At 50.3% G+C, this 23,454-nt stretch overlaps 1 protein-coding gene across 1 annotated transcript in view; it reads left to right on the top strand.

The window, feature by feature from the left end:
- The window catches only part of HERPUD2 (HERPUD family member 2), a 40,005-nt gene that overhangs the window by 1,223 nt on the left and 15,328 nt on the right, over window positions 1-23,454 (top strand). The window contains 4 exon segments of the mRNA XM_020964408.2: window positions 13,072-13,149; window positions 15,251-15,307; window positions 15,309-15,365; window positions 19,495-19,649. Coding sequence (XP_020820067.1) covers window positions 13,072-13,149; window positions 15,251-15,307; window positions 15,309-15,365; window positions 19,495-19,649 — 347 coding nt within the window.

The following is a 23,454-nucleotide window of genomic DNA, read 5'->3' as shown; positions in this document are numbered from 1 at the left end:
TTAAGACCCCTTGCTCCAAGTGAAAAAGTGCTAAGTGCTCACCAGTCCTCATTAGCTGTTCTCTATTCTTTTGTTTCTGGTGAGGCAGTCGGGGTTCAGGTGCTTTGCCAAGGGTCCCACAGCTAGTAAGTATCAAGTGTCTGACTCCAAGGCCAGAGTTCTATCCACCGTGCCAACTAGCTGCCCCCAAATTTAATTTTTTTCTATTAATACAGTTTTTTTCTTGGTGAGGCAGTGGGGTGAAGTGACTTACCCAGAGTCACACAACTATTTAAGTGTCAAGTGTCCGAGGTCAAATTTGAACCCTGAATCCAGGGCCTGTGCTCTATCCACTTCGCCATCTAGCTCTTCCCAGCTTTACTCTATTCTTGACCAGGATCTTGTTATTTGTGTGTTTTAAGCCTTAACCTAGGAATTCAAATCCCATTTTCTATTCTTTGTGGGGTTTTTTGTTTGTTTTTAGGCGTTGGTGTCAAGTGACTTGCCCAGAGTCACACAACTAGTAAGTGTCTGAGCTGAATTTGAATCATTTGAATTCGGGTCCTTCAGACTCCAGGGCCATTGCTCACTCTAAACACTGTGCCATCTAGCTGCCCCCCAAATCCTATTAAAAACATTTTTTTGGTATTGCTTTTCCATGTTGCCATCTGAATTTTCTTCTGTTTCACTTCTGTGTTTTGACCCTCCTTTCATTCTTTGTTTTTAAAATGAAAAAAGTACTATTGCTTATCTCCCTCTCTCAATCTCCACATAATCCCCAATTCAGAGCAGGACAAAGAAAAGGAAGAAAAACAAAGCTGTCCTCTGGAATTGTGAATGGGTTGTTGCATTAATCACAGGGCTTAATCATTTCTGTCAGAGTTGTTATTGACAGTGGAGTGAGTAGTCATTGCCTAAATAGTTGTGATCTGCTCTAGTCGCTCTGCCGCTATTCATGTGACTCTTCCCTGATTTCTCCGAATCTGCCCTTTTTATTATTTCTTAGGACCCGGCCATACTCTGTTATGTTCCTGCGTCCCACAGTTTGTTTGACCGCTCCCCAACTGATAGGCAGCCCCTAAGTTTTTAGTTCTTTGCCACAACAAGTAGAACAGCTACAAATACTTTTGTACAGTTTTTCCCCTCTCCTTTTTTCATTCTCTTTGGAGTATTAGTATCACTGCCTCAGAGTATGCCAGGCTTAGTGACTTCCAAAAAGGCTGGATCCACTCCCTGTTCTACTGGCAATGCCTTAGTGTGCCTGACTTCCCGCAGCCCCTCCAGCAACTGTCCAAGGGGGCCCCTCCTTTATTTTGATTTGCATTTTCCTAATTGTTGGTGCCAAATCCTGTCCTCAGACGCTGTTTTCTTAACCAATTCTTCCCTTCTCTTCTTTTTCTCTTCTGAATCCTTTAGAACTGGAGGGAAAGGGACCTTAGTGGTTACTCCGTCTTTTTACCGATGAGGAAACTTGGAGCCCAGAGGAATCAAGTAGCCTGCCATGGTCACAGGCTTTAGGGGACAGAGCTGGGATTTGAACCCTTTGGTGGCCAATCCAGAACTTTCCTTCTTGCTACATGCTGCCTCCTGAGGCAGCCCATCGTGGCTTTCTGCTGGCAGAAGTGATGAAGGCACTAGCTGGCATCCCAAGGCTTTCTGTTTCTTGAAGAAGACTTTCTCAGTCCATCAGTCCACTGGCATTTCCTTAAGCACCTCCTCTGTTGCCAGGCCCCAGGCTTCTCCCCAGTGATACAGAGACAAAAATGGAACTGGCCTGGCTCTCAAGGAGCTTCAGTCTATCGGGAGGAACAGCCTGTACACCTTAGATCGATACTTGGAAGCCGTCTGTGCTGTCATTCTTGGGGAAGCAGCAGGATGTAGGAGGAGAGGTCTTTGGCCATTTTGGTGTCTGGGACCCCTTTGGTAGTTTGTATTTTTTGTTTCTCTTTGCTTATTTTTTTGGTGAGGTAATTGGGGTTAAGTGACTTGCCTAGAGTCACACAGCAAGGAAATATTATGTGTCTGAGGTCTGATTTGAACTCAGGTCCTCTTGACTCCAGGGTCAGGGCTCCATCCAGTGTGCCACCTAGCTGCCCCGCCTTTGATAGTTTGGTGAAGCTTGTGGTCCTTCTCAGAGTCACGTTTTTATATGCTGATTACAAAAGAACCCAATTACATTGAAATGTACTTATCAGACTATTAAAAAAAACCCAACCAATTTCATGGACCTCCATTAAGAACCTGTGGTATAAAGGATCAGGAAAGGCCTCCTGTTGAGAAGAAAGCTGCTAAATTTGGAATCAGGAAAACTTGTGTTCAGATCCTTCCTCAGAAGCTTATTTGCTCCATGACCCTGGGTAAGTCCCTTAACAGGCTCTCACCTCAGTTTTCTCATTTGTAAAGTGGGGATAATAAATATCTACTTAACCAGGTTGTCAGGATCTAATGATGTATGTGTAAACCACTTGACAAGCTTTAACAGTGCTAGCTGTCATTATTATTTTGTTGTTCAGTCTGTCTGACTCTGAATGACCCCATTTGGGGTTTTCTTGGCAGAGATACTTCAGTGGTTTGCCATCTTCTTCAGCTCATTTTACAGATGAAGAAACTGAGGCAAACAGGGTTAAATGACTTGCCTGAGGCCAGATTCAAACTCAGGAATATGAGTCTCCCTGACTCCAGGCCTGGCACACTATCCACTGGGCAACCCAGCTTCCCAGAGTTCAGTACTTAATTCAGTCTTCCTCTCTACCTCATTCTTTGCCCCATTTAGGGGACCTAACCATTCATGCTGATGATCCCTCCAACACCCTGGTCTCCCAGTTCTTCAGTCTTGGTTCCATTGGTGACCTCCTCAACTCAGTCTCAGGGAACATGAAGAGAAGGCCAAACCCTGGGTGGTGGCCAAGTGACATGTGATTCCCACCAAGTCCCATGATCAAGGATCTGGCCATAATATCTTGTGCTATTTTTCTTCTATGCTGCACTTGACCTCTTCTTGATTTTCCCTGTTCCCTCTTCAGACTCTTGTAGGCCCTCCCCCCTGCTCTGGCTTCCTTCCCCTTCCCAATCTAGAGCCTGTCCCACCAGCCCCCTCCTCTGAGCCTACTCACTTGGTCTTGAATGGCGATAGAGGAAGTGGTAGTTTGCTTGGTTTCCAGATAGATGTGTTCACCTCATTTCACCAGGCAACCCTCACTGCCGACAGGCAAGGCAACCCTTTGACTCCTCCCTAATTCTCTGGTGAACTCCTTATAGAGGCTGTTCCACATTTTCTCTTCTCTGCTTCCCCTGTCACCCTTCCCTTGCCCTCACACCAGAGGACCTCAGGTCGTACTGCACTGAGAAAATAGACACCTTCTTTCAGTCCCCCTTTGACAACCACCTCCATTCTCACCTTCATCTCAGTCTTTGATGAAGATGTGGCTTTTCCTCTAGCCAAGGCCAATGTCTCTAGTACCTGGCTGGGTCTGAGGGAGGGGCAGGGGGCTGAAGATCCTTCCAAGGTGAGAGTTACTGACCTGCCGAGATCTGGGAGGAGGAGGTTTCTGGGACACAGTGGAGAAGTCAGGGGTGTAGGTGGCCCTCACAGCCTAATCTTTGATCTCTGTGCCTACCCCTACACTGTTAAATCCTCGCTGGACAGGGCTGTTCCCTAAAACTCCTCTCTCATTTTCTTTCCTTTCAGGGCCAAAAGCCGTCTCCACTCCTTACCTGTTTCCTGCAGTCTGGCTTCTGCCTTCTTCCCCGCTCTTTCTAAAGTGACCAGTTAGCTCTTAATTACGCAGTCAGATTGGTCTTTTGGGTATCCATCGTCCTTAGCCTTTCCGCTGTGTTTCAGCACATTGACCAGCCCTCTCTGGGATTTCCCGACTCTGCTCCCTGGGTGCCGGCTTGTTGTCCCTCTGCTGGCTCCTCATCTGCATCCTGCCCCGTAACCTTGCATGTCCTCGGAGGCTCTGTCCTGGGCCCTCCTCTCTGTGTCATCTCCATGACGTGTGCCATGATCATTTCTGTGCAGTGACTTCCCACATCGGTCTAGCCCATCACAGCCTCTTACTTGGGCTCGATGTCCCTAGTTGGGCATTTAGAACTGGATGTCCTCTTGGCATCTCTAGCCCGTTGTGTCCAAAATGGAGCCCATTCTTTTCCTCAGACCCACTGCTCTTGCTTGCTTCTTCGTTCTTCTAGTCATTCAGGTTTGTAACTGGGCCTCCTTTTCCTCCCCCTCCAGACAGAATGGGGAGAAGAACTGAAGTGCATGTGTGCATGCAGCCTGGAGAGGAGCTTGGGGGGACTGCTGTGGAGCCCCCTTCTGTCTAGAGAAGAGGACACTTGGGTATCTGGCCTCCTAGCAGAAGGGGAGGCTCCCTGAGGAGTGCTCACTTGAGAGTCACCTGGTGGTTGGCTCCCTGTTCGAGTTCTAGCTCCAGACCTAGAGACAGCTGATTGCCTGCTATGTCCTATTTCTTCAGAACAGAAAGCCGACAGTCCCCAGGGTTCCAGCACACCTGAGCTACTCAGACAGGACAGATCCAGTGAAGAGGGCACAGACCTGTTTGCCCAGCTCCCAAGCCTGTTGGCCGTCTAAACCACAGGCTGGTAATGAAGCATGTTGGGGAAAGTGGGATCTCACCTTTGCGGGAGCTTTGGGGCTCCGGAAGCACTTGGTGTTTCCGTTTTTGTTCATGGGTAGAATTTCAAGGCCCTGACCTTTTAGGCATTTTCTGTAAGGGGTGAAGTAAAGGTTGTATCCTACTGAATAACGTTTATTGTTGTTCACTTGTTTCAGGTGTGACCAGCTCTTCATGACCCCATTTAGGGTTTTTTGGCAAAGATACTGGAATGGTTTGCCTTTCCTTCTTCAGCTCATTTTACAGATGAGGAAACTGAGGCAGACAGGGTGAAGTGATTTGCCCAGGGTCATCCAGTGTGTCAGGTCAGATTTGAACTCGGGTCTTCCTGGCTCCAGGCTGGTGCTCTATCCACTGCATCACCCAGCAGCACCTGAATAACCATATTGTATGTAGGAGTTGGGGACTCTGCTGCTACCCACACTTTGGGGAAACCCCAAGCACAAGCTCTTCTTGAGTTCAGTTCAGAGATGTCCCAGGAGCTTTCCTCCAGGGTGGAGGCAGATCCAGAGAGGAAACCATGAGCCAAATCCTAGTGTTTTCATTCTGCCTCAGAGCTGGGAGAGGGAGAAAGAGAGAAAACCACGGGGCAGTGAGCGTGGTAGGTAGAAGAATCGACACCTACGTGATGCCTCTATGCTGGGTCTGGTCCTGCTCCTGGTTCCAATCCTTTCCTTCTTCAGGAACAGGCAGTAGTACCTCAGCTGGTGACTTGGCGGTCAGGGCTGCAGCTCTGTAGCACTTTCTTCTGTTTGTCCTTCTACTTTCAGCCAAGCTTTTGGCAGACTTGTTATCCTTTCTGCACAGCATTTATTGAGCACCTCCTGCAATGAATTTGGCCCAAGGCTAAGCCCTGGAGGTACAAAGACTCAAAAGCTACTTCAGAGCCCCTGCCCTTAAGGAGCTTAAAATCTGCTAGATGGGGAGGAGGGGCAACCCGTCCACAGATAAGGGGTTGCTGCTGTATGCTGCTGAGTGATTTCTGGGAGGGGGATCAGGAGGGCCCCCTGAGCTGGGATTGAGGAAAGGGAGGGATTGGCCGAGGTGGAGATGAGAAGGGAGTAGCGAGGTAGCCAGTTCGGCTGAAGTGGCTCTCTTTGTGAGGGGAATTCTGGTGTGGATCATCCTGCAAAGACAGGTGGGAGCCAGATGATGGATGATGGCCTTTGAAAAGCCAAACCCTAGAGGCAATGGGGAGCCACGGAGGAGAGCCGTGGTCAGCCCTGTGCTTTTGGAATGTGATTTTGGGAGCTGCGTGGAGGCTGTGGTGGTGCTCCAGGCTAGTGGGGATGAGGGTTGGAAGCCTGCTGGCAGGCTCTGGGAGTGGAGAGAGGGGGAGGGATGTGAGAGCCTTTGAGAAGATAGGCTTGCTAGAGCGTGAGAGCTGCTTGGGTATTGAGGGAGAAAGAGGAGTCTGGAACGGTTTGGAGTTTGTGAACATGGATGAGAGGAAAGATGCGGACACCCTCCACAGAAGCAGCACCGTTTGGAGGAGGTTGGAGTTTTAGGGAGGAAGAAAAAAAATTCTGTTCTAGAATTGCTTAGTATGAGATGCTTGTCCAGCAGGCATTGGAAATGTGGGGCAGGCAAGAGCGGAGGCTTGGAGAGGTAGATTTGTGACTCATTTGAATAGAAGGTATTGCGGAACCATGTCAGGGTATTAATGTGGCAGCCGGAGTCGGAGGAGGAGAAGCCTTCAGTGGAGCTGGAGCCTACGTCAGGGTGAGAGCTTGGACAGAGGCAATGACCATGTGAGGGCACAGAAAGAAAGAGTGGAACAAAGTGTGGTGGGAGAATGGGCCAGACTGGGCTGCGACAGAGTGAGGAGTCGGGAGATGATGAGGAGACTGGACCTGGGACAGAAACAGCAAAGAGGGCAGAAGGGCTGGGTTTAGGCAGAGGTAGTGAGGCCCCTATCCTGGACCAAGTGCATTTGAGAGGCTGCCGAGACAGAATGGAGTGCTTCGTGTACACTGTCTCATTTGATTCTCCCAGAAACCCTTTTTATGGATGAGGGAACAGAGGTCACGGTAGGCCATGAAGTGGCATCGTAGCAAATGGAGAAAGCTGAACCTGAAGGCAGGAGGAACTGAGTTCAAATCCAGCCTCAGAGACTCCTAACTCTGACCATGGGCAAGTTGCTCAACCTCCATCTGCCTTGGTTTCTTCATCTGTAGAATGGGGATCATAATAGCACTTACTTCCCAGAGTCCTTAGCATCAAATGAGATCCTGTTTGTAAAGGGCGTAGCCAACCTTAAAACTCCCTTATCAGTGTTTGCTGTTGAGAGATTGTCACGTTTGTCGAGGGCCTCCCAGTGAGTGTCTGAGGCGGTGCAGGCTGCTAGAGCTTAGGAGGTGGCTTAGAGTGGCCTGTAGAGATTTGGGAATCACCTGAACCCCTCGATTGCTGCTGAGGCTACAGGTAATAAGAGTTGACATAAAAGGTTTGAAAATTTGAGCAGTGTTTTACATCAGTGGTACCAAACTCAGGTAGAAACAGGGGCTGCTATGTTGGAGGGGATGTGGGAAAACCAGGACGCTAATGCACTGTTGGTGGAGTTGTGAACTGATCCAGCCATTTTGGAGAGTGATGTGGAACTGTTTGATTCAGTGATACCACTACTGAGTCTACATCCCAAAGAGATCATGAAAAAGGGAAAAGGACCCACATGTACAAAAACATTTATAGCAGCTCTTTTTGTGGTGGCGAAGAATTAGAAATCAAGGGAATGTCCATCCATTGGGGAACATCTAAACAAGCTGTGATACTGTGAATACGATGAATATTATTGTGCTGTAGAAATGACAGGCAGGATGATTTATGAAAAACCTGCAAAGACTTATGGGAACTGATAGAGTGAAGTGAGCAGAACCAGGAGAACATTGTATACAGTAACAGCCACATTGTTACAGTGATCAACTGTGACTGACTCAGCTCTACTCAGCAATATGATGATGCAAGACAATCCCAGAGGACTCATGCTGAAGCAGGCGCTCTGCCCCCGAGTCTGAATACGGACTAAGCAGGCTGTTTGTCACATGCTTTCATTTTTTTTCTTTTAGTTGAGAGATGTACAAAATGACTAACATGGAAACGTTTTACATAACTGCACATGTATAACCTATATCTGGCTGCTCATCGTCCCAGGGAGGGATAGAATTTGGAACTCAGAATTTTATTTATTTATTTATTTTTGGCTAGGCAGTGGGGTTAAGTGACTTGCCCAGGGTCACACAGCTAGTAAGTGTTATGTGTCTGAGGCTGGATTTGAACTCAGGTCCTCCTGACTCCAGGGCCAGTGCTCCATCCACTGCACCACCTAGCTGCCCCTGGAACTCAGAATTTTAAATGAAAATGTTAAGAACTTGGGGGGAAGAAAAGAAATTGGGCCCACTAAACTGCACTGAAGAGGATCCCACTGGGCCTCTGCACATTGACTTAGAAAACCACATATTAGCATTGGTGCTGTTCAGTCGTGTCTGGCTCTCTGTGACCCCATTTGGAGTTTTCTTGGCAGAGATGCTGGAGTAGTGTGCCATGTCCCTCTCCAGCTCATTTTACAGGTGAGGAAACTAGGGCAGACAGGCTTAAAGTGACTTGCCCAGGATCATATGGCTGGTGATTGTCTGAGGCTGGATTTGAACTCAGGTCTTCCTCACTCCAGGCCCGGCACTCTATCCTCTACACCTCTTAGCTGCCTTAGTAGTATCTGTGTTCTACTGTATTTTTACTTATCCTGTTCATCATTTCCCAGTGACATTTTAATCAGTTCTGGTACACTGGAGACATCTCTGCTTGCCATGATTTGGAACCTCCCAGCAGCTCTGTCACTTAGGAGCCATAGGTGTATGGAGGTTAAGTGACATGGCAGGGGGCTCGTAAGTGTCAGGGTTAGCACTTGAACCCAGGTCTTTCTGACTCCAGGGTCAGCATTCCAGCACACTGGGAGGCCTTTCTTTCACACCAAGAGATACAAGGGGGTAGAAGAGCAGAGTTAGGGGGATACGGATGTGTAGGGAGCGGAGGGTTCAGGAAAGGAGCCTGACAAGATGTGATCCGACAGCATGAGGAAATGGAGAGTCATGTCCTGGAGATCCCCCGGGCTCTGGACTTGCCACGTGCTCGGGGCTGAGTGTGTCAGTGGCCACAGAGAGAGGCCTTGCTGGCCGTGGCAAGAGCAGGTCCAGACCAGGGATGAGGCTGGAGGAAGCCCACCAGGAAGCTGACTGAGCCTGAGGGGGGAAGTTTGCTAACAGGAGTTGAGTTGGGGGTTTCCAGAGGGCAGAGCAGAACTGGGGCTGGGGATGAAGTGTGCATAGAGATGACGTGATGAGGTTAGATGCTGCTTTTCCCCCTCTCAGAATGCCAGGGCTAGCAAGGGCCTAAGGAATTGATTTGGCAAACCTGAGATGAGGGATGGCACTTTGAGCAGTGTTCCGGGAAGACATCTGTGGCTGTAGTGGCCCGCCGTCTTGGGACGAGTCTGCTCTTGGGTTTGGCCTGGACCTTGGATTGTGTTGAGAGAGGCCCAGAGAGCGTCCTGGAAGGGATCCAGAGCCGAGGGGCCCCCTGCTGTTTGACGTTCTGGGCACCCCGTTACTGTCTTTGTTTTTGTTTTGTTTTTGCTAGGCGGTGGGGTTCAGTGACTTGCTCAGGGTCACACAGCTAATAAGTGTCAAGTGTCTGAGGCCAGATTTGGACTCAGGCCCTCCTGACTCCAGGGCAGGTGCTCTATCCACTGCGCCACCTAGCTGCCTGGGCACCCCATTTCTGGGAGGACATTGATAAACTGGAAAGGTTGAGAGGCGGGCAAAGCCACGGCCACCATGAGCCAAAGGAGCTGTAGATACTGAGCTGGAAGGATGTGACAGCCATCTCTGCTTGGAAGCTTGTCCTGCTCATTCGGTCGAAGAGGAGAACTGGCCAGAAGGGGTGAGTGTGGTAAAGGGCCAAATTGGAGCTGAATGTCAGGAAAACGGCCAGGCCAAGGGCTGTTCCAGCAGGCCGCAGTGCCTCCTCAGCACAGGGGGCCAGCAGGAGGCAGCAAGGCCCTTCCCGGCTGAGATCCTGAGGCTGACAAAATGCGAGCTTGAATGATTTTAGAGAAATGGCAATTTAGGAAAGAAACCGCTGCTGGTTTGCTTGATGACTTAGTAAGTTAGCAGCGGCAGACTGAAATGTGAGCCCAAGTTTGGGTGTTTGAGGTTCCGAAAATTTTGTTTAAATTAATGGAATTTAAACAAATTAAACAGGAAATATTTTCCCCCTAAAATCTGCAGGTTGCCATTGCAGTGAGCATGTTGCCTGTCAGGAGTGATTCTTGTCTCCTGGAGGGGTGTTAGTCTGCTGCTGGGTTTTGTGATCTGTGATTTCTCTTGAGCATCTGCCAAGTATGGGGAAGCCAGACAATGTGGGGATAATGTTTTGTTCGTGCAGTATAATGGTTTCCTTTTGGCCAAATGGGAACAACCTGTTGATCCTGTGTGCCCTGCCCAGGCCCACATCCTCCCAAATTCCAGTTTAGAAAGAGATGGTGATCCTCTGGGCCAGCACAGGCCAGGTGCCGAGGTCCCAACCCTAAAGGGGCCAGTTTGTCTCTGGCTCACGCCCCTATCCTAGAGGTTAATCTGAGAAAATTTGAAAAATAAAATCTAGGTGTGACATGTCTGTTTCCTTAAGTGTGGGTAAAAGGCTTCCCATTTTTGTATAGGCACCCCTCAGACAATCTGGGCATTGGCTGTGGGACAACCTTTATTTTCCCATCACAAAAAAGTGCTTAAGATTCAAAGGACTCATAGGAGCCAATATAGGAACAGGAAACCCTCCTAGAACCTCACCCTGAGGAAGGGAAGACCCTTTTGTTTGTTTGTTTTTGTGAGGCAGTTGAGGTTAAGTGACTTGCCCAGGGTCACACACCTAGTAAGTGTCAAGTGTCTGGTCTGAGGCTGGATTTGAACTCAGGTCTTCCTGACTCCAGGCCTGGTGCAGTATCCACTGCGCCACCTAGCTGCCCTGGGAAGACCCTTTGGGATAGCAAGAACACAGATGGGTCCCATCTACCTTGGACCAACAGGACCAGAGCAGCTCCTGGCAAAGCCTCGAACTCTTTACAAGCTGCCCCTAGTGACCTGCCCAGTCTTGTTACAAACATTTTTCTGTTCCTGGACTTCTGGCTTTCCTGCCACTGCTCAGACTTGAGTATTGTGAACTCTTCAGGCTAGGTAGGGGTCGTCACCTGCACTGGTTTTCTTCCAGATTCGGCTCCAGTGCCTCCCATGGAGCCTTTCCAGTCCTCTCCTCGCCCGCCCCAGGCCTCTCTCTCTCAGTTACCTTCTCTCTGCAGGGTGTCTGTAGCATTCCCTAAGAGTACGTACTCTCCTTTCCGGCAGGCGTCGCTCCATCTTGATCTTTGTATTCCCAGGGCCTCGTGCACAGTAGGCATTCATTGAGATGTTGCTCATTACCTTCCTTTGCCAAGGAGGCAACCTTGGGTCTTTGGGTTTGGTGGTCCAGGAGCTCCCGTGTGTAGATGCAGATCAGTAGCTGTTGGTAATTCCTAATCTTGCTCTGTCTGGACTTGTTCAGGATCACCGGGCCAGGCCATTTTGTGTCACAGGCAGAACCTGTACCCGAGACCTCTTGATCCTGAGGCTGACTGGCCCTCTCTCCAGTCTGCCACTCTGCCTCTCTTTATGCTGAAAAAAAAAATGTTCCTTGCTTTCGAGGTTAGACTAGGCACAGTCATAGGATGTAAACATTAGAAGGATCCTTGGATGCCGTCCAGTGTGACCCAGTGCAGTACTGACCATTGGGTGACATTGCTAACGCATCGTCTTCTAAGCCCTCCAGGGCTTCTTTATAGAAACTGTCCTGACATCCCTTGCCCATCAGATTGGATTCCATCATCCTGTGTTGGCCCACTGTCGGGTCCTTGTCCATGCCTAACCCTCCTAGCTCCCCGTCCCCTTCTGCCCTTCCAGGAAGCTCTTTCGTGGCTCCGTGGGGGCAAGGAGAGGGCCCTCCCAAGCTGATGTCAGTCTTCATTCATGATTGTTCTTTTGGGTCTGGTCACTTAAGCTCCTATGCTGTCTTGAAGCTCTCCAGATTGTCCGCCCAGAACACACGAGAGACTTCACGAAAAGCCTGGGGAAGCTAGCAGTTCTGTGTCTGTGGGAGTGCCCTGATGCCCCAATCCTGGTCCTGCCCGGCATGACCTGTTCCTACTCCTAAATCTTTCTCCTTCTGAAACTCACATTTGTTGTGATGCTAACTTTTAAAAGCCTGACGGAGGGGGAGGAGATGGGTAAAACCAATAGAAGTGACAATATGGAATATTAATGCGTTTGTAAAATTGATTTGGTCCCATCCTCTCTGAAGCATCGTCGCCATCTGGTTCTGGGGGATTTTTTTTCAGTTTGTTCCTGTTTTTTACACACACTTTGCATCAAAAACGTATGAGCCTCAGCATGTCCATGGGGCGGGGGTGGGAACGTCATTGCCAGGGTCTGATTTGTGTAGAAGCTGAAGATCAAATGAAAACACCCTCAAGTTGTGCTTTGGGTGTCACTGAGACTCATTCTCTTTGATACGAATGGAGAAAGGACGAACCTGATGACGTGCGCTGAGGGGCCTTCCCGCCTTTCCCGTCTTAAGAAAGTCAGTCCGCGCTCGTCTGCTTTTGGGCGGAGTGTTTCAGTGTGGGTAAGAAGGCAGGTTCTACGTGGTTTTAGTTGGCACCTGGGCGACTGACATTGTGAAAATCATCTGTAGCCAGGTTGCATGCTGGGTGGAGGCATTGGCTTTGGAGTTGGGGGACAGGTTCAAATCCAGCCTCAGACTTCCTAGCTGTGTGACCCTGGGCAAGTCACTTAGCCTCTGTTTGCCTGAGTTTGCTCGCCTGAAAAGTGGGGATCATAATCTCATGTACCTCACAGGGTCACTGTAAGGATCAGGGGAGGTCATGTTTATAAAGCACTTGTTGCACTGCCTGGTACACAGTAGGCGCTTTATGGAAATGCTGGCTCCTGTTGCCTTTGCTGTTGTTATCATTAGCTGTCAATAACATTCATCAGAGCTGACTTGGAATGACAAAGTAATGAAATTGCATAAGCATTTCCCACATAACGTTGCCTTGCCCGGTGTCTTTTTCAATAAAGTCATTCAAACATCTCAACTACACCCTCTCTTAATATTTCGAACCCAGCAGGGACACTTCCTCCCTAACAGGCCTGCCCAGTTTTATTTCTGTGGCTCTAATGCTGCTACCAGCATTTTCTCAGCTAATTAGTGTGTGTGGAGCCAATTAATGGGGTTAGGTTCTGCCTGTATGGGCAGATTTTCTAATAACTGGGAAAGTGAAAGAATATTTGTTTAACATGAACCTAGGGATGTTATTTGCAGCTGTAAAGTTGTGTAATTGGAGAAAGCTGAATTTTCTCTTTGTCCCATCTTGTAGTCTCCAAAGGATCAAAGACTGGTGTACTCTGGCCGCCTGCTTCCTGACCATCTGCAGCTGAAAGATATTGTCAGAAAAGTAAGGTCTTCTTCCAACACTGTTTGATAAGTTTGTTGAATACATTTCTTTTTAAAAGGGGCCGTGTTCTGAATGCGAATAGGTTTCCACTTTTAGTTTTTCATTTTCAAAGAACCTGAAATTATTGCCTTAGAATAACGTGGTAAGGACAGAGAGCATTCTTGAAGATGTAAGAAGAAGCCATCAGATTCATTTGCTAACCAGTCAGCCAGATCTGTGTTTCATGGCCAGCTGTGCAGTGGGTTTACTACCTATGTGCGTATTCATGTGTGTGTGGGGATTAAAAACAATGTCCTTCTTTGCATGAAAAAGTCCTTTTGACTCTCCTGAGGGTGTGGGCATGGTCTTTCTACTGGTGATGAATTTGCATTGATCCCCCCAAACTGTCTCATCTGACTTCTCCGTGTGACCCAGGAGAGGTGCTGAGACAGCTCAGTAGTGCTGAATATAGGTAGAAATTGAAGGAAAATCTCACTAGCCATTACCTGAATCAGACTTTTTAACCTGACCCTTAACAGTAACACAGCTGAAGAGCTAAGCTATAGATCACTGTGTGAGGGAGCCATATATGGCCCTGTGGTTTAAGGGGATACTTTGTTATATATATGTTAGAACTCCTGGTTTGAGACTCCCAAGCATTTTTTATCTGTGGTGATTGTGAAGGTCATGGAGAGCCTACGTGTGGCTCCTGAGGTCTTTGGCCTGAAAGGGGACTTCGTGGTGGGTGGCAGGCCAGCGCCCTCGTTCCTGTCCATCCCTGTGTCCGAGGACGAGGGCGCAGCCGTGGTGATGTCTGAGGTTTCACAGCCTGCAGAAAGGATCCCAGCTCCGCAGCTGGAAGGGACCCCCAGAGCCACTTAGCCCAGCCCGTTTCCCCCTGTCCGCCCCAGCATTAAGTGAACTGCCTCCGGGCACACAGGCAGTCCATGGGCATCAGAGGCAGCACTGGACCCCCAGTACTCTGCTCTAGGGCCAGTGTCCTTCCACTGCTTCTTTGGAAATGCATTTCTCTGGTTTGGGATAAGTTTGGGTCCCAGATAACCACTGCACCATGAGATGGCCACATTCCAGGCTCGGGCCTTGGCAAGACCTCACGGCCTTTTAGCGCTCAGCCTCCCCTCAGCAGCAGATGCCCCTGTCCCTCTCCCAGCTCTTCTCTGCCTGCCATTCTTTGTGACTGTTTGCCCCTGCCATTTCTCTGCTTCCTTCTTTCCTTCCCATTCTTCCTCTTGTCTGCTCTTCTTTTCTCCTTTTTTTAAATGTGATTTTCATTGCTTCCTCTGTAGGTCTGAGGAGCCGCACTTGTAGTATCCAGAGGGTCACAGACAGTTGAGAGCTAGGAGGAGTCTTAGAGGCAGGCAGTCTCCCTCCCCTTGAGGGCCCCCCCTTCACATGGTTGATGAGAAAGTGAGGCTCAGTTGGGTGGGCGTGGGCTGTGGCCGCCGCTTCCGACTCCAAGGCGAGCACTCCTTCCGCCTCACTCAGACTCCAAGGTAAAGCGGTTGCCCATCCTCTTCTACTGTCTGATCATTTCGTAGGTTTTTTTCCCTGTTCAAGTGAGGGGAAAGATGTGAGGACCTTTGAATGCTCTCGGGTATTGTGTTCAAGTAATAGTTTCATGCCAAGCGCAGGGTTTCTAGTGAAGATTCATGGCAGCCTCTGGCTCAGAGTGACCTGCTGCCCACAAAAGTCTGGGGAAGTCCATTTCAAGCTGAAATCGTTTGCTCTTCTCATGTGCATTGCTTGCGTAACTGGAATGTGCATGCCCCGCACAGTGACAGTTAGGATGTTGGCTTTAATTTTCGGGGCCTGGAAGTGTTTCCGATGGTGGAAGCACAGATTGCTTTTGGCCCAGTTGGCGGCAGTGCTGGCATCCAGCTGCATGGTGTGGGAAGCCACAGCCTATCCTGAGATGCTGCGGGGCCTCCGGCTTTAAGATGCTCTTTGGGTTCAGAAGAGCTGGACCTCGGATGCCCGAGGGAGACCCCATGAAGGCAGGAGGTGCTGCTTCACTCACTTGGCTTCTCTTGCCTGACTTCACACCTTTTGGATGACAGGCTTCTGAGGATTGCTTGATGATCTCCACTTTATTTCATTTTAGCAAGATGAATATCATATGGTCCATCTAGTCTGTGCTTCTCGAACTCCTCCCAGTTCCCCCACAGCCCAGCAGCCGGAGAGGCAGTGAGGAAGCATTGACCTCCATCAGCAGTTATGTGAGTTGTTTGGCTGGCAGGGGGTGGGGTGAGGGGGGAGTGGGAAAGAAGGCTCTTGGTTTCCATCCACCCCAAACCCTGAAAATGGAATTGGACCATGGGTAACCCTTTCCCAGCACGGCTTGGGGGCAAGAAGGCCGTCCTCAACCTCCCTCGTTGGTCAGGAGTGCTCATCCCCCACCCAGAATTCCTTGGTGTGTGCTACTGGTTACATGTCTCTTTTCCTTTAGAGAGCTTAAGCGCTCTGAGGGCAGGGCCCCCTTTTTTATCTTGTCTTCATATTGCTGGGACCTACCGCAGTGTTAGGAGCTCAGTAAGTGCTTGCTGGCTGGGGGAGTCCCCAGGGAGCCCGACTGGCTGATGTGGGAGCCCCGGGGTGAATGCTTTCTCCATGCCCTAGGGAGAATGGGGCAGAGCTCTTGGTTTGTGACAGGTAGTTCATTTTCAGGCGCTTACTTAAGACTTCACTTTATCATGTGCTGATTTGGGGGAATCCAGGGGGCTGGATTTACTTTTTTTTTGTGAGGCATTTGAAGTTGAGGGACTTGCCCAGAGTCACACAGCTAGTGAGTGTTATGTGTCTGAGGCTGGATTTGAACTCGGGTCCTCCTGACTCCAGGGCTGGTGCTCTCTCCACTGCATCACCCCGCTGCCCCTGGATTTACTTTTTAATGTTGATCTGCGTTGTCCTCAGAAGGGTGGTGTTTGTACCGACCAGTGGGTTGGCCTGACTGTAGTAGGCATAGGCTGCGATGCCTTCTGCCAGGCTTCCCCAGGAAGGACCACTCTGTATCCTGATGAACTCAGGCTGGGGCTGTTGCCGTCTCTGGTTTTGTGGTACCAACGTTGTTTCAGATTAACTCAGAGAGTGTAATGAAACTCCGAAACCAGAATTCGTTTGAATTTGCTTCGATTAAAACCAGAGTTACACGCAGGAATTTCTGGAGGAGGATCATAAGTGGGGTAGTGGTTGTTCCCTCAGAGCTTCTCCCTTGGGAGCGCCTGTCCGCCGTTCGCATTAGTCCCAGAGAAGAGCCATTGGACTGTGGCCCCACACGGCCTACCTGCCGTGGTGAAGGGATGGTTCCCTTTGCTTTGCCAGACAGTTGCTTCGCTTTATTTTATTTTTCCCCAGGCCTTCACCAGTTACTTAGTGGTTGTGTTGTTATTTTTTGAAATTTTCAGCACTCACTTTTATAACGTTTTGAGTTCTGAGTTTCCCCCTCCCCAAGACAGCATGCAATCTGATATAGGCTATACATACATAATCATATTAAATGTATTTCCACATTAGTCATATTGTGAAGGAAGAATCAGACCAAAGGGGAAGAACCATGAGAAAGAAAAAAAAAGCAAAAATAGTGTGCTTCAATCTGCATTCAGACTCCATAGTTCTTTTCCATCACGAGTCTTTTGGAATGAGTTCCCTCACTGTAGTGAGTACCATTAGCACATCTGACTCGGCCTGTTGCTTATCAGGTCCTTGGCCTCTGGCATAGACATACCCAAGAGAATGCTGAGGGGGCTGCTCCCAGCGCAGCCTCAGCCCAGCCTTTCCCCAGGGTCACCCCCTGCAGGGCAGCATCAGTCCAGGTGTTCAGGGTGAGACTGCCCACAGCTGCCCCGCTTGGCCGCAGAGCTCACCTGGTGTTCTCGCTGCTCCCTCCTTCTCAGGAACCAGGATTAGTTACTGCTCTCCCTCATTCTTAGATATGAAGCTGATATGCTCCTTCTTCCCCCACCTCTTCCTGGAGGACACAGGGTTGCTCTAGCTCGATGGGCAACTCTGGGGAAGCATTTGGGGCCCACCCTACATGGCTGCCTCTTCTCCTGAGGTCTTAGCTTTGCCTCAGTGCACCAGGCTTTGCTTTGTCCTTTGATACCTTTAAGGCTGTGTACGGATTGGCTGGCCCCAGCCTCCTGATCCTGGGAAGGGGCTTGTCCATCTTAAGCTTTTTTGTACCTTGTAAACCAGGCCCCCGGACTGCCATCCTCAGAGCCAGGAGGGTGCAGCTGGGGATGGGGCAGAAGAGCCCCAGACTTGATTCCTGTTTGGTAACATCAGACTAGTCCCTTGCCCTGGGCTTCAGCTGCTGCCCTAGAAAGTGAAGTTGTTGGATAAATCGTCTCTGAGGTTCCCCCCTCCCCCGCCCCGGGAATGGGAGGGACATCGGGCAGTTCCAGGGATCCTCACGAGGCTAGGTTGGGGTTGCCAGAGCCCTCGCAATCCTGCTGCCTCATGTCCTGCCTGCTTGGTGTCCCACCTGTTGTCCTGCTGGGGAAGGGCAGAATTCTCTGATTGCCCCCAAGCTGCCCCAGTCCCATGAAGACACATGCTGAAGGGGCAGCTGACCCCCACCCCTTCCCCTGGTTCTTTTTGTCTCTTCTTCGTTGGTGACTGTCTTCACTAATGAAGCAGGTTGCCTCCTTTTTTTCCCCTGCCCGCAAGCCCCTTCCAAGAGCTGGCAGTCTCTCTGGACCTGGAGCTGGGGCTGTGAGGTGCTGTGGGAGTCATCCGATCCAGGCCTTTTATCATACAGATGAGGAGACTGAGGCCCAGGGAGGGGAAGTGACTGGGCCAAGGTCACCCAGGTGGTTAGGGTCCGCAGACTTGGGAGCCTGCTTGGCTCTGATCCTTGTGCTGGGCTGCTCCCTGGTGCTCAGGCCTTTGATGATCAGGACAAGCCTGGCACGTAGCGAGCCCACTTCCTGCTGCTTTGGAAAACATGGCAGTCACGTCTGATCTCCTCGTGGAAAGTTGTCCCGGGCTCTGAGTAGTCATGCAGCTTTTCCTTCTGTTCATTGAGGCCTCTGGATCTCCAGGCAGTAGACTCCCTGCTGAGCTAGGCAATCTTTATCTGACAAGACTTCCATCCGCGCTTTCCCAGCTCAGAGTGGCTTTTAGTTGGTGGAATGAATTTTGACACCTTGTCAAAGACCATCGTCCCTTTTGGAGTCTGAACATGGTGGTACTTGCACCGTGCAGTGAGGGTGCACCCCACAACAGCTTTGAACAAGGTTAATAGCTTGTTTCTTGTCAGGGAGCTTTCTTCCTCAAAAAGAGGAACTACCCTATCTGGGTACCTTGCCCTTCTCCTATCTTTGAATAGTGAAGGCAGCCCTTGTCAAGACTGGAAAGGAGGGCACTGTCTCCGCCATTGTACACAAATTGGTAAAGTGGTCATCTCAGGGCTGTGGCAGTCAGAGGTGCTAGGGGAGCTGCCCTGATTGCCTGCTCCCCTCCCCCATTCATCCACTAATTTCGTAGCTGCTGAATGCCAGGCTCCCACCACAGGACAGGTGGTGTGTGTGGCCTGGCTGTGCCCCAGGCCCTAGGCATCCATCCACTGGGGACTGAGCGCTAAATGAGATGGGCCATGTGAGTGTCACGGCTTGTCCCTGTCCTTTAAGGATGAGTTCAGAGACACTAGGAAGGACAGAGCTGAACTGAGGCCCACTGGAGTAGACAGCAGCAGTGCAGACAGTAAGAACTTGATGAGCTGCAGCCTGCAGAGAGGGCCATCATGCCCACCATGTGAAAGTGCCACAGATGCCCCCGAAGAGGGGCTCTCCCCGCCCCTGCCATCCCACCTGGCTTCTTCCTTGCTCTCTCCCTCTTTCCAAAACACACCCTTCTGCTGCCCCAGTCTGTTTGTCCTGCCTTGTGTCTGCTCGGTGGCATAACAAAATAGATGGCACAGTTATCTGCTCTTCTATCATCTCATGCCTGTGCTCTGCTGAGAGCAGATGTGGAGAGGGCCACCCCCCCCGACAGACAGACAGACATTCAAGGCTAGGTGCTGCTCTGTGACTCTCCCTGCCTCATCAGGCGGTTTGAGGTTGGACCCTTTTAAGGCAGTTAGCAGCTCCTGCCGCTCCCTGGTTCATGGCCCCAGTGACAGACCTTATTGAGCTGATTACAGATAGTTTTTCTGAGTGAAAGCTGTCGATAGCAGGAGCTGTCCCCCTTCACCAGCTCCAGCATCTGTGACAAAGACCTTGTTTGGGTTTAGTTAGCACTCTTATAGAACTGTGGGAACATGACGATCACTTGTGCTGTAACATACAGACCTACCTGGGATTGCTATGAAACCAGCTTACTTGGAAAAAATTCACATTGTGTTTTAAGAGTTCAGATAATTCGGGATCATCAACGCCGTCTTCGAGTCAGGAGTCTCTGGCTCCCACAGTCAGCTCTGGCTCCGAAGGACTGAGGTTCCGGAGCTCTCCACAAGCACCAGCCGATCCCGAGCAAAGCCTTCAGTTCCCATACGTCATGCAAGGGTAAGTGAATTGGCCGTTGTGATTGGGCTCATGGGGGAGATGGGGAAGATGGTCAGCCTCTCTGGGACTCGCAACGCCCTAAAGTCAGGGACTGTTGAGGTTTTGTCGCTGTCTCTCTGGGGCCTGGGACTGTCCGCTTTTGACATAATTCAGGTGAGGTTGCTAGGGGCTGCTGCGGTGTCCAGAGCTGGGCTGGAGCCAGCTAGTCCTGAGTTCAACTTTGGCCGTAGGTGCTTACTGACTGAGTGACCCTGGGCAAGTCTCCTCCCTTCTGTTGGCTTCATTTTTGTAAGGGTAAAAATGAGATAATATTTTTAAAGTGCTTTGAAATCTTAGAGAAGTTAAGCAGACCTTTATTCAGCACCTGACATACGCCAGGCACTGTGCTAAGTGCTTTACCACTATTTCGCTTGGTCCTTAAATGGCACTTGGTTTTGGAGGGCTGTCTGAATGCTCGCTGGGTAGGGAACTCCCAAGTGAGGAGTCAGCATCTGCCAAGTCAGAGCCACATCTCTGCACCAACTTAGTCTTAGCAGCTTGAGGGGCTGTGCCCAAGGGCACATGGCCTGGGTGTGCCACAGGCGGGACCTGAAGCCAAGCTCTTCATGCATTGGGCTGGCCATCTTGCACATAGTGGGTGAGTTACAGTAGGTGAATTCATGTGCAGTCACTACATGTGTGGGCATGTACACACACACACACACACACACACACACGTGTACACTTGGGAAGGCAAGGACAGATAGCACCTGATGTGCATATAAGTCCTTTATGATGTTTGTGGTTTAATTATGATTATTCAAGCACCTACATTGTTATACTTTGAGAATTATTTTATGATTTACATGTCAAATCTGACAGAAAACATGTCAGCCCTTCATCCTGTCCAGTATGTGTGTCCTGGGGAGAGCACTTGGTAGGGGACATTTCCCAAGAAGTCCATTGTAGCTTCCTATACCCAAGAGGACCTAACTCTAGTAAAGATGGCCTGCCCCGTCGGCCAAAGGCTAGGGCCGTGTCTCAGCCCTCCAGGTCAGAGGGCAGTGGTTGGGGGGGTGGGGTGGACCAGGATTCTGTGTGTAATCAGAACAATCCTGGGTTTCTCTTGGTTTACTCTTCCTCTTTGAAGTGAATGCAGCAGGCAAAGCAGCTACGGACAACAGGCAACAATTTAAAAAAGAAAAAGAATTGTGCCCTGAGTCAGGAATGTGGCAGGCCAGTGGACGTGCCCAGTGAGGAAAGAAAGCCAGGTCAGCACGGCTGTCTGGTGGGCTGAAGGCTCTTCCTGCAGAAGGTGCAGAGCATGAGGCTGTGCTCTGGGGCCACAGGAGCCAGCAGCAGAGGTCACCCGGGGATGCTAAGGAGAGGAAGAAAGGGATGGAGGTTGGCAGCTCCCCGAGCATGGTCACCAAGGCACGGCCACAGATGGACGGCACAAAAAGAACGGAGGTCTCCTGCCTTCTCAGATTCGACTGACGTCGGAAGGTGTGAGTGACGTCATTGGCATGGTTGTTGGCCCAAAGGGGAGGCTTTCAGAAGGGAGAGGCAAGTGTGAGAAGGGAGTAGTTGGTTCAGATGTCTGAGAACTGGATTTAGATTTGTGGACCATGGACCTAGGAAGGATGGGCTCTTGGCAAAGTCGGAGGGCACCTGGAGGGAGATGGTCAAGACCAGTGAAGGGGGAAGGAGAAAATGGCCCACAGGAATTCAAGCCAGATGCCATGGGTCAGAACGGAGGGGCAGAGAGTACACCTTCAAGGCTCTTCCTGAGGGGCAGGGAGCTGGCTGCTCCGAGATGACCACCACACGGGCACGTAAGTGCGTCGGAGCTGCTGCGTGAGAGCTGGGCCGCTGAGGATCTGAGCAGGAATGAGTGCTGCCAATTGAGGACTGGCTGACGGGCACCAGCTCTTCTTGTTCCTCAATGAACAAGCATTTGTTTTCTTTCTCACCCCACTCCCCCCTCAGAAAGGGGGAAAATCTCCTCTCCTGACAGGTGTATGTGTGTGTGTGTAAATAGAGAGAGGGAGAGAGAAGGGAGGGAGAGAGAGAAGACAGAGAGAGAGATAAGCACAATGGATTCCTTCATTGGCCGTGTCCTGAAGTTCAAGACTCCTCCTGTGTCTGGAGTCGGTCACTGCTCTGTTAGGAGGCAGGTCGTAGGCTCCTTCAGTCCTTTGGCCTCCTGGTGGGTCACTGCTTTGGTTGTATCAGTCATTCTCCTGGTTCTGTTCACTTCACTCTGCATGGGCCTGTATGAGTGTTCCCTGGTTTGTCTGAAACAACCCCCTTCATCATTTCGTGTGGCACATTGCTGTGTTCAGTTGCTCCCAGATCCGCGGGCACCCCTTTAGTTTGCTGCAACAAATAGAGTAGCTGTAGCTGTCTTTGTGTGTGATGGGTGCGTGCGTAGTTTCATGATGCTCCGGGCAGGCTGCTCTCCAGAGTGGCTGGGTCAGTTTGCAGCTCCATCAGCTGTGCCTTGGTGTGCCTGTTTTCCCACAGCCCCTCCAGCATTTGTCATTTTCCTTTTTGTCAGATGAGCCAATTTGATGGGTGTCAGGTGGCACCTTGAGAATTGCTTTCATTTGCATTTCTCTAATTATTTGATGATTTGGAGCATTTTGAGGCGGGGCGTATAACTTAGCTTGGAAGCTATCTCCTTTGATCATTGACTGGAGAAATGCTGGCTGCACTTGGTTGCCCTGGTAACAGTAGATCAGTCTGCTGCTTTCTTGGAACATGTGTCTAATATATGGGCACAGGATTTTCTTCCAGAAGGAACCTAGGAAACATCCTAAGTGCTGCCAGTAAGGGAACCTGGTAGGGGCCCAGCTGGTGGTTTCATCAACTTTCTTCATTGAAGGCAGATGCACATTTGGGAAGTTAGTAGCTGGTTAGGAAGTAATACAAGAATATAATTTGTCCTTGTCCTGGGAAGCAGCCCCTGTGGAGAAGGGAGAAGAGCCAGCGGTCCCTAGCAGTCAACAAGGAACCCTGAGCAAGATACTGGAGAGGGACTGTGTCAGGGGAGTCAGACCACCCCCCTCCTCTCAGCTGCTGGCTCTCCTCCGACTGTTACGGACAGCCAGGTTCAGAAGCCTGACCCCTAAAGCCTTGGAAATGACCAGTCCACTGCCTCCAGCCCATATTCTATACCCACTGTTTAGGGGAGAAACCACCCTGGAAAAGGGGCCAGACTTCACCATACCCACAGCAACTGCTAGACAGCCCTGCCTAGGGGAGTGGAGCCCATGTTTTGCTCCAGGCAGTGGCCCCATACCTCGGACCACTGGTCCTCTGTTAGCATCATCCTTAGAAGATGCCATCTGGAACCACAGCGACTGAAGACCCAAAAAGAAGATGTTCTGGACCAGAGTCTGTGGCATGTCAAACGGTGGAGCATGAGGAGTGGAGGCATGCTAGCAGAATACCGTGAAAGAACCATCCGCTCTGCTGCTGCACCCCAAGGACTCGCAGCCAAAGTCTGTTCCAGTGGAATGTGAGCTCTGGAGGCCAGGGACATTTGTATCCTGAGGGTTCAGCACGATGCTTTGTTTGCACACCGTAAGTGCTTACTAAATGCTTTTGTCTACTTCTGTACTTCTGGGCCCTAGCTTAAAACCCAGGATTGACAGGTTCCTGGTCAAGAGATGGTGGGGAGCCATTCCCCCAGATTCTTAGACTTTAAGGAGAAAACTCCCCCAGGATGATAATAAGAGCTAGAATTTATATAGTGCCTGCTGTGTGCTAGGCACCATGCTAAGTGCTTTACAAGTAGGCTCTTATTTGGTCTTCCCAACAA

This window comes from Phascolarctos cinereus, unplaced genomic scaffold, assembly GCF_003287225.1.
Source record: "Phascolarctos cinereus isolate Bilbo 61053 unplaced genomic scaffold, phaCin_HiC Scaffold_4;HRSCAF=312, whole genome shotgun sequence".
Lineage (NCBI taxonomy): Eukaryota > Metazoa > Chordata > Mammalia > Diprotodontia > Phascolarctidae > Phascolarctos > Phascolarctos cinereus.
This window is presented reverse-complemented; position numbering and strand designations above follow the sequence as displayed.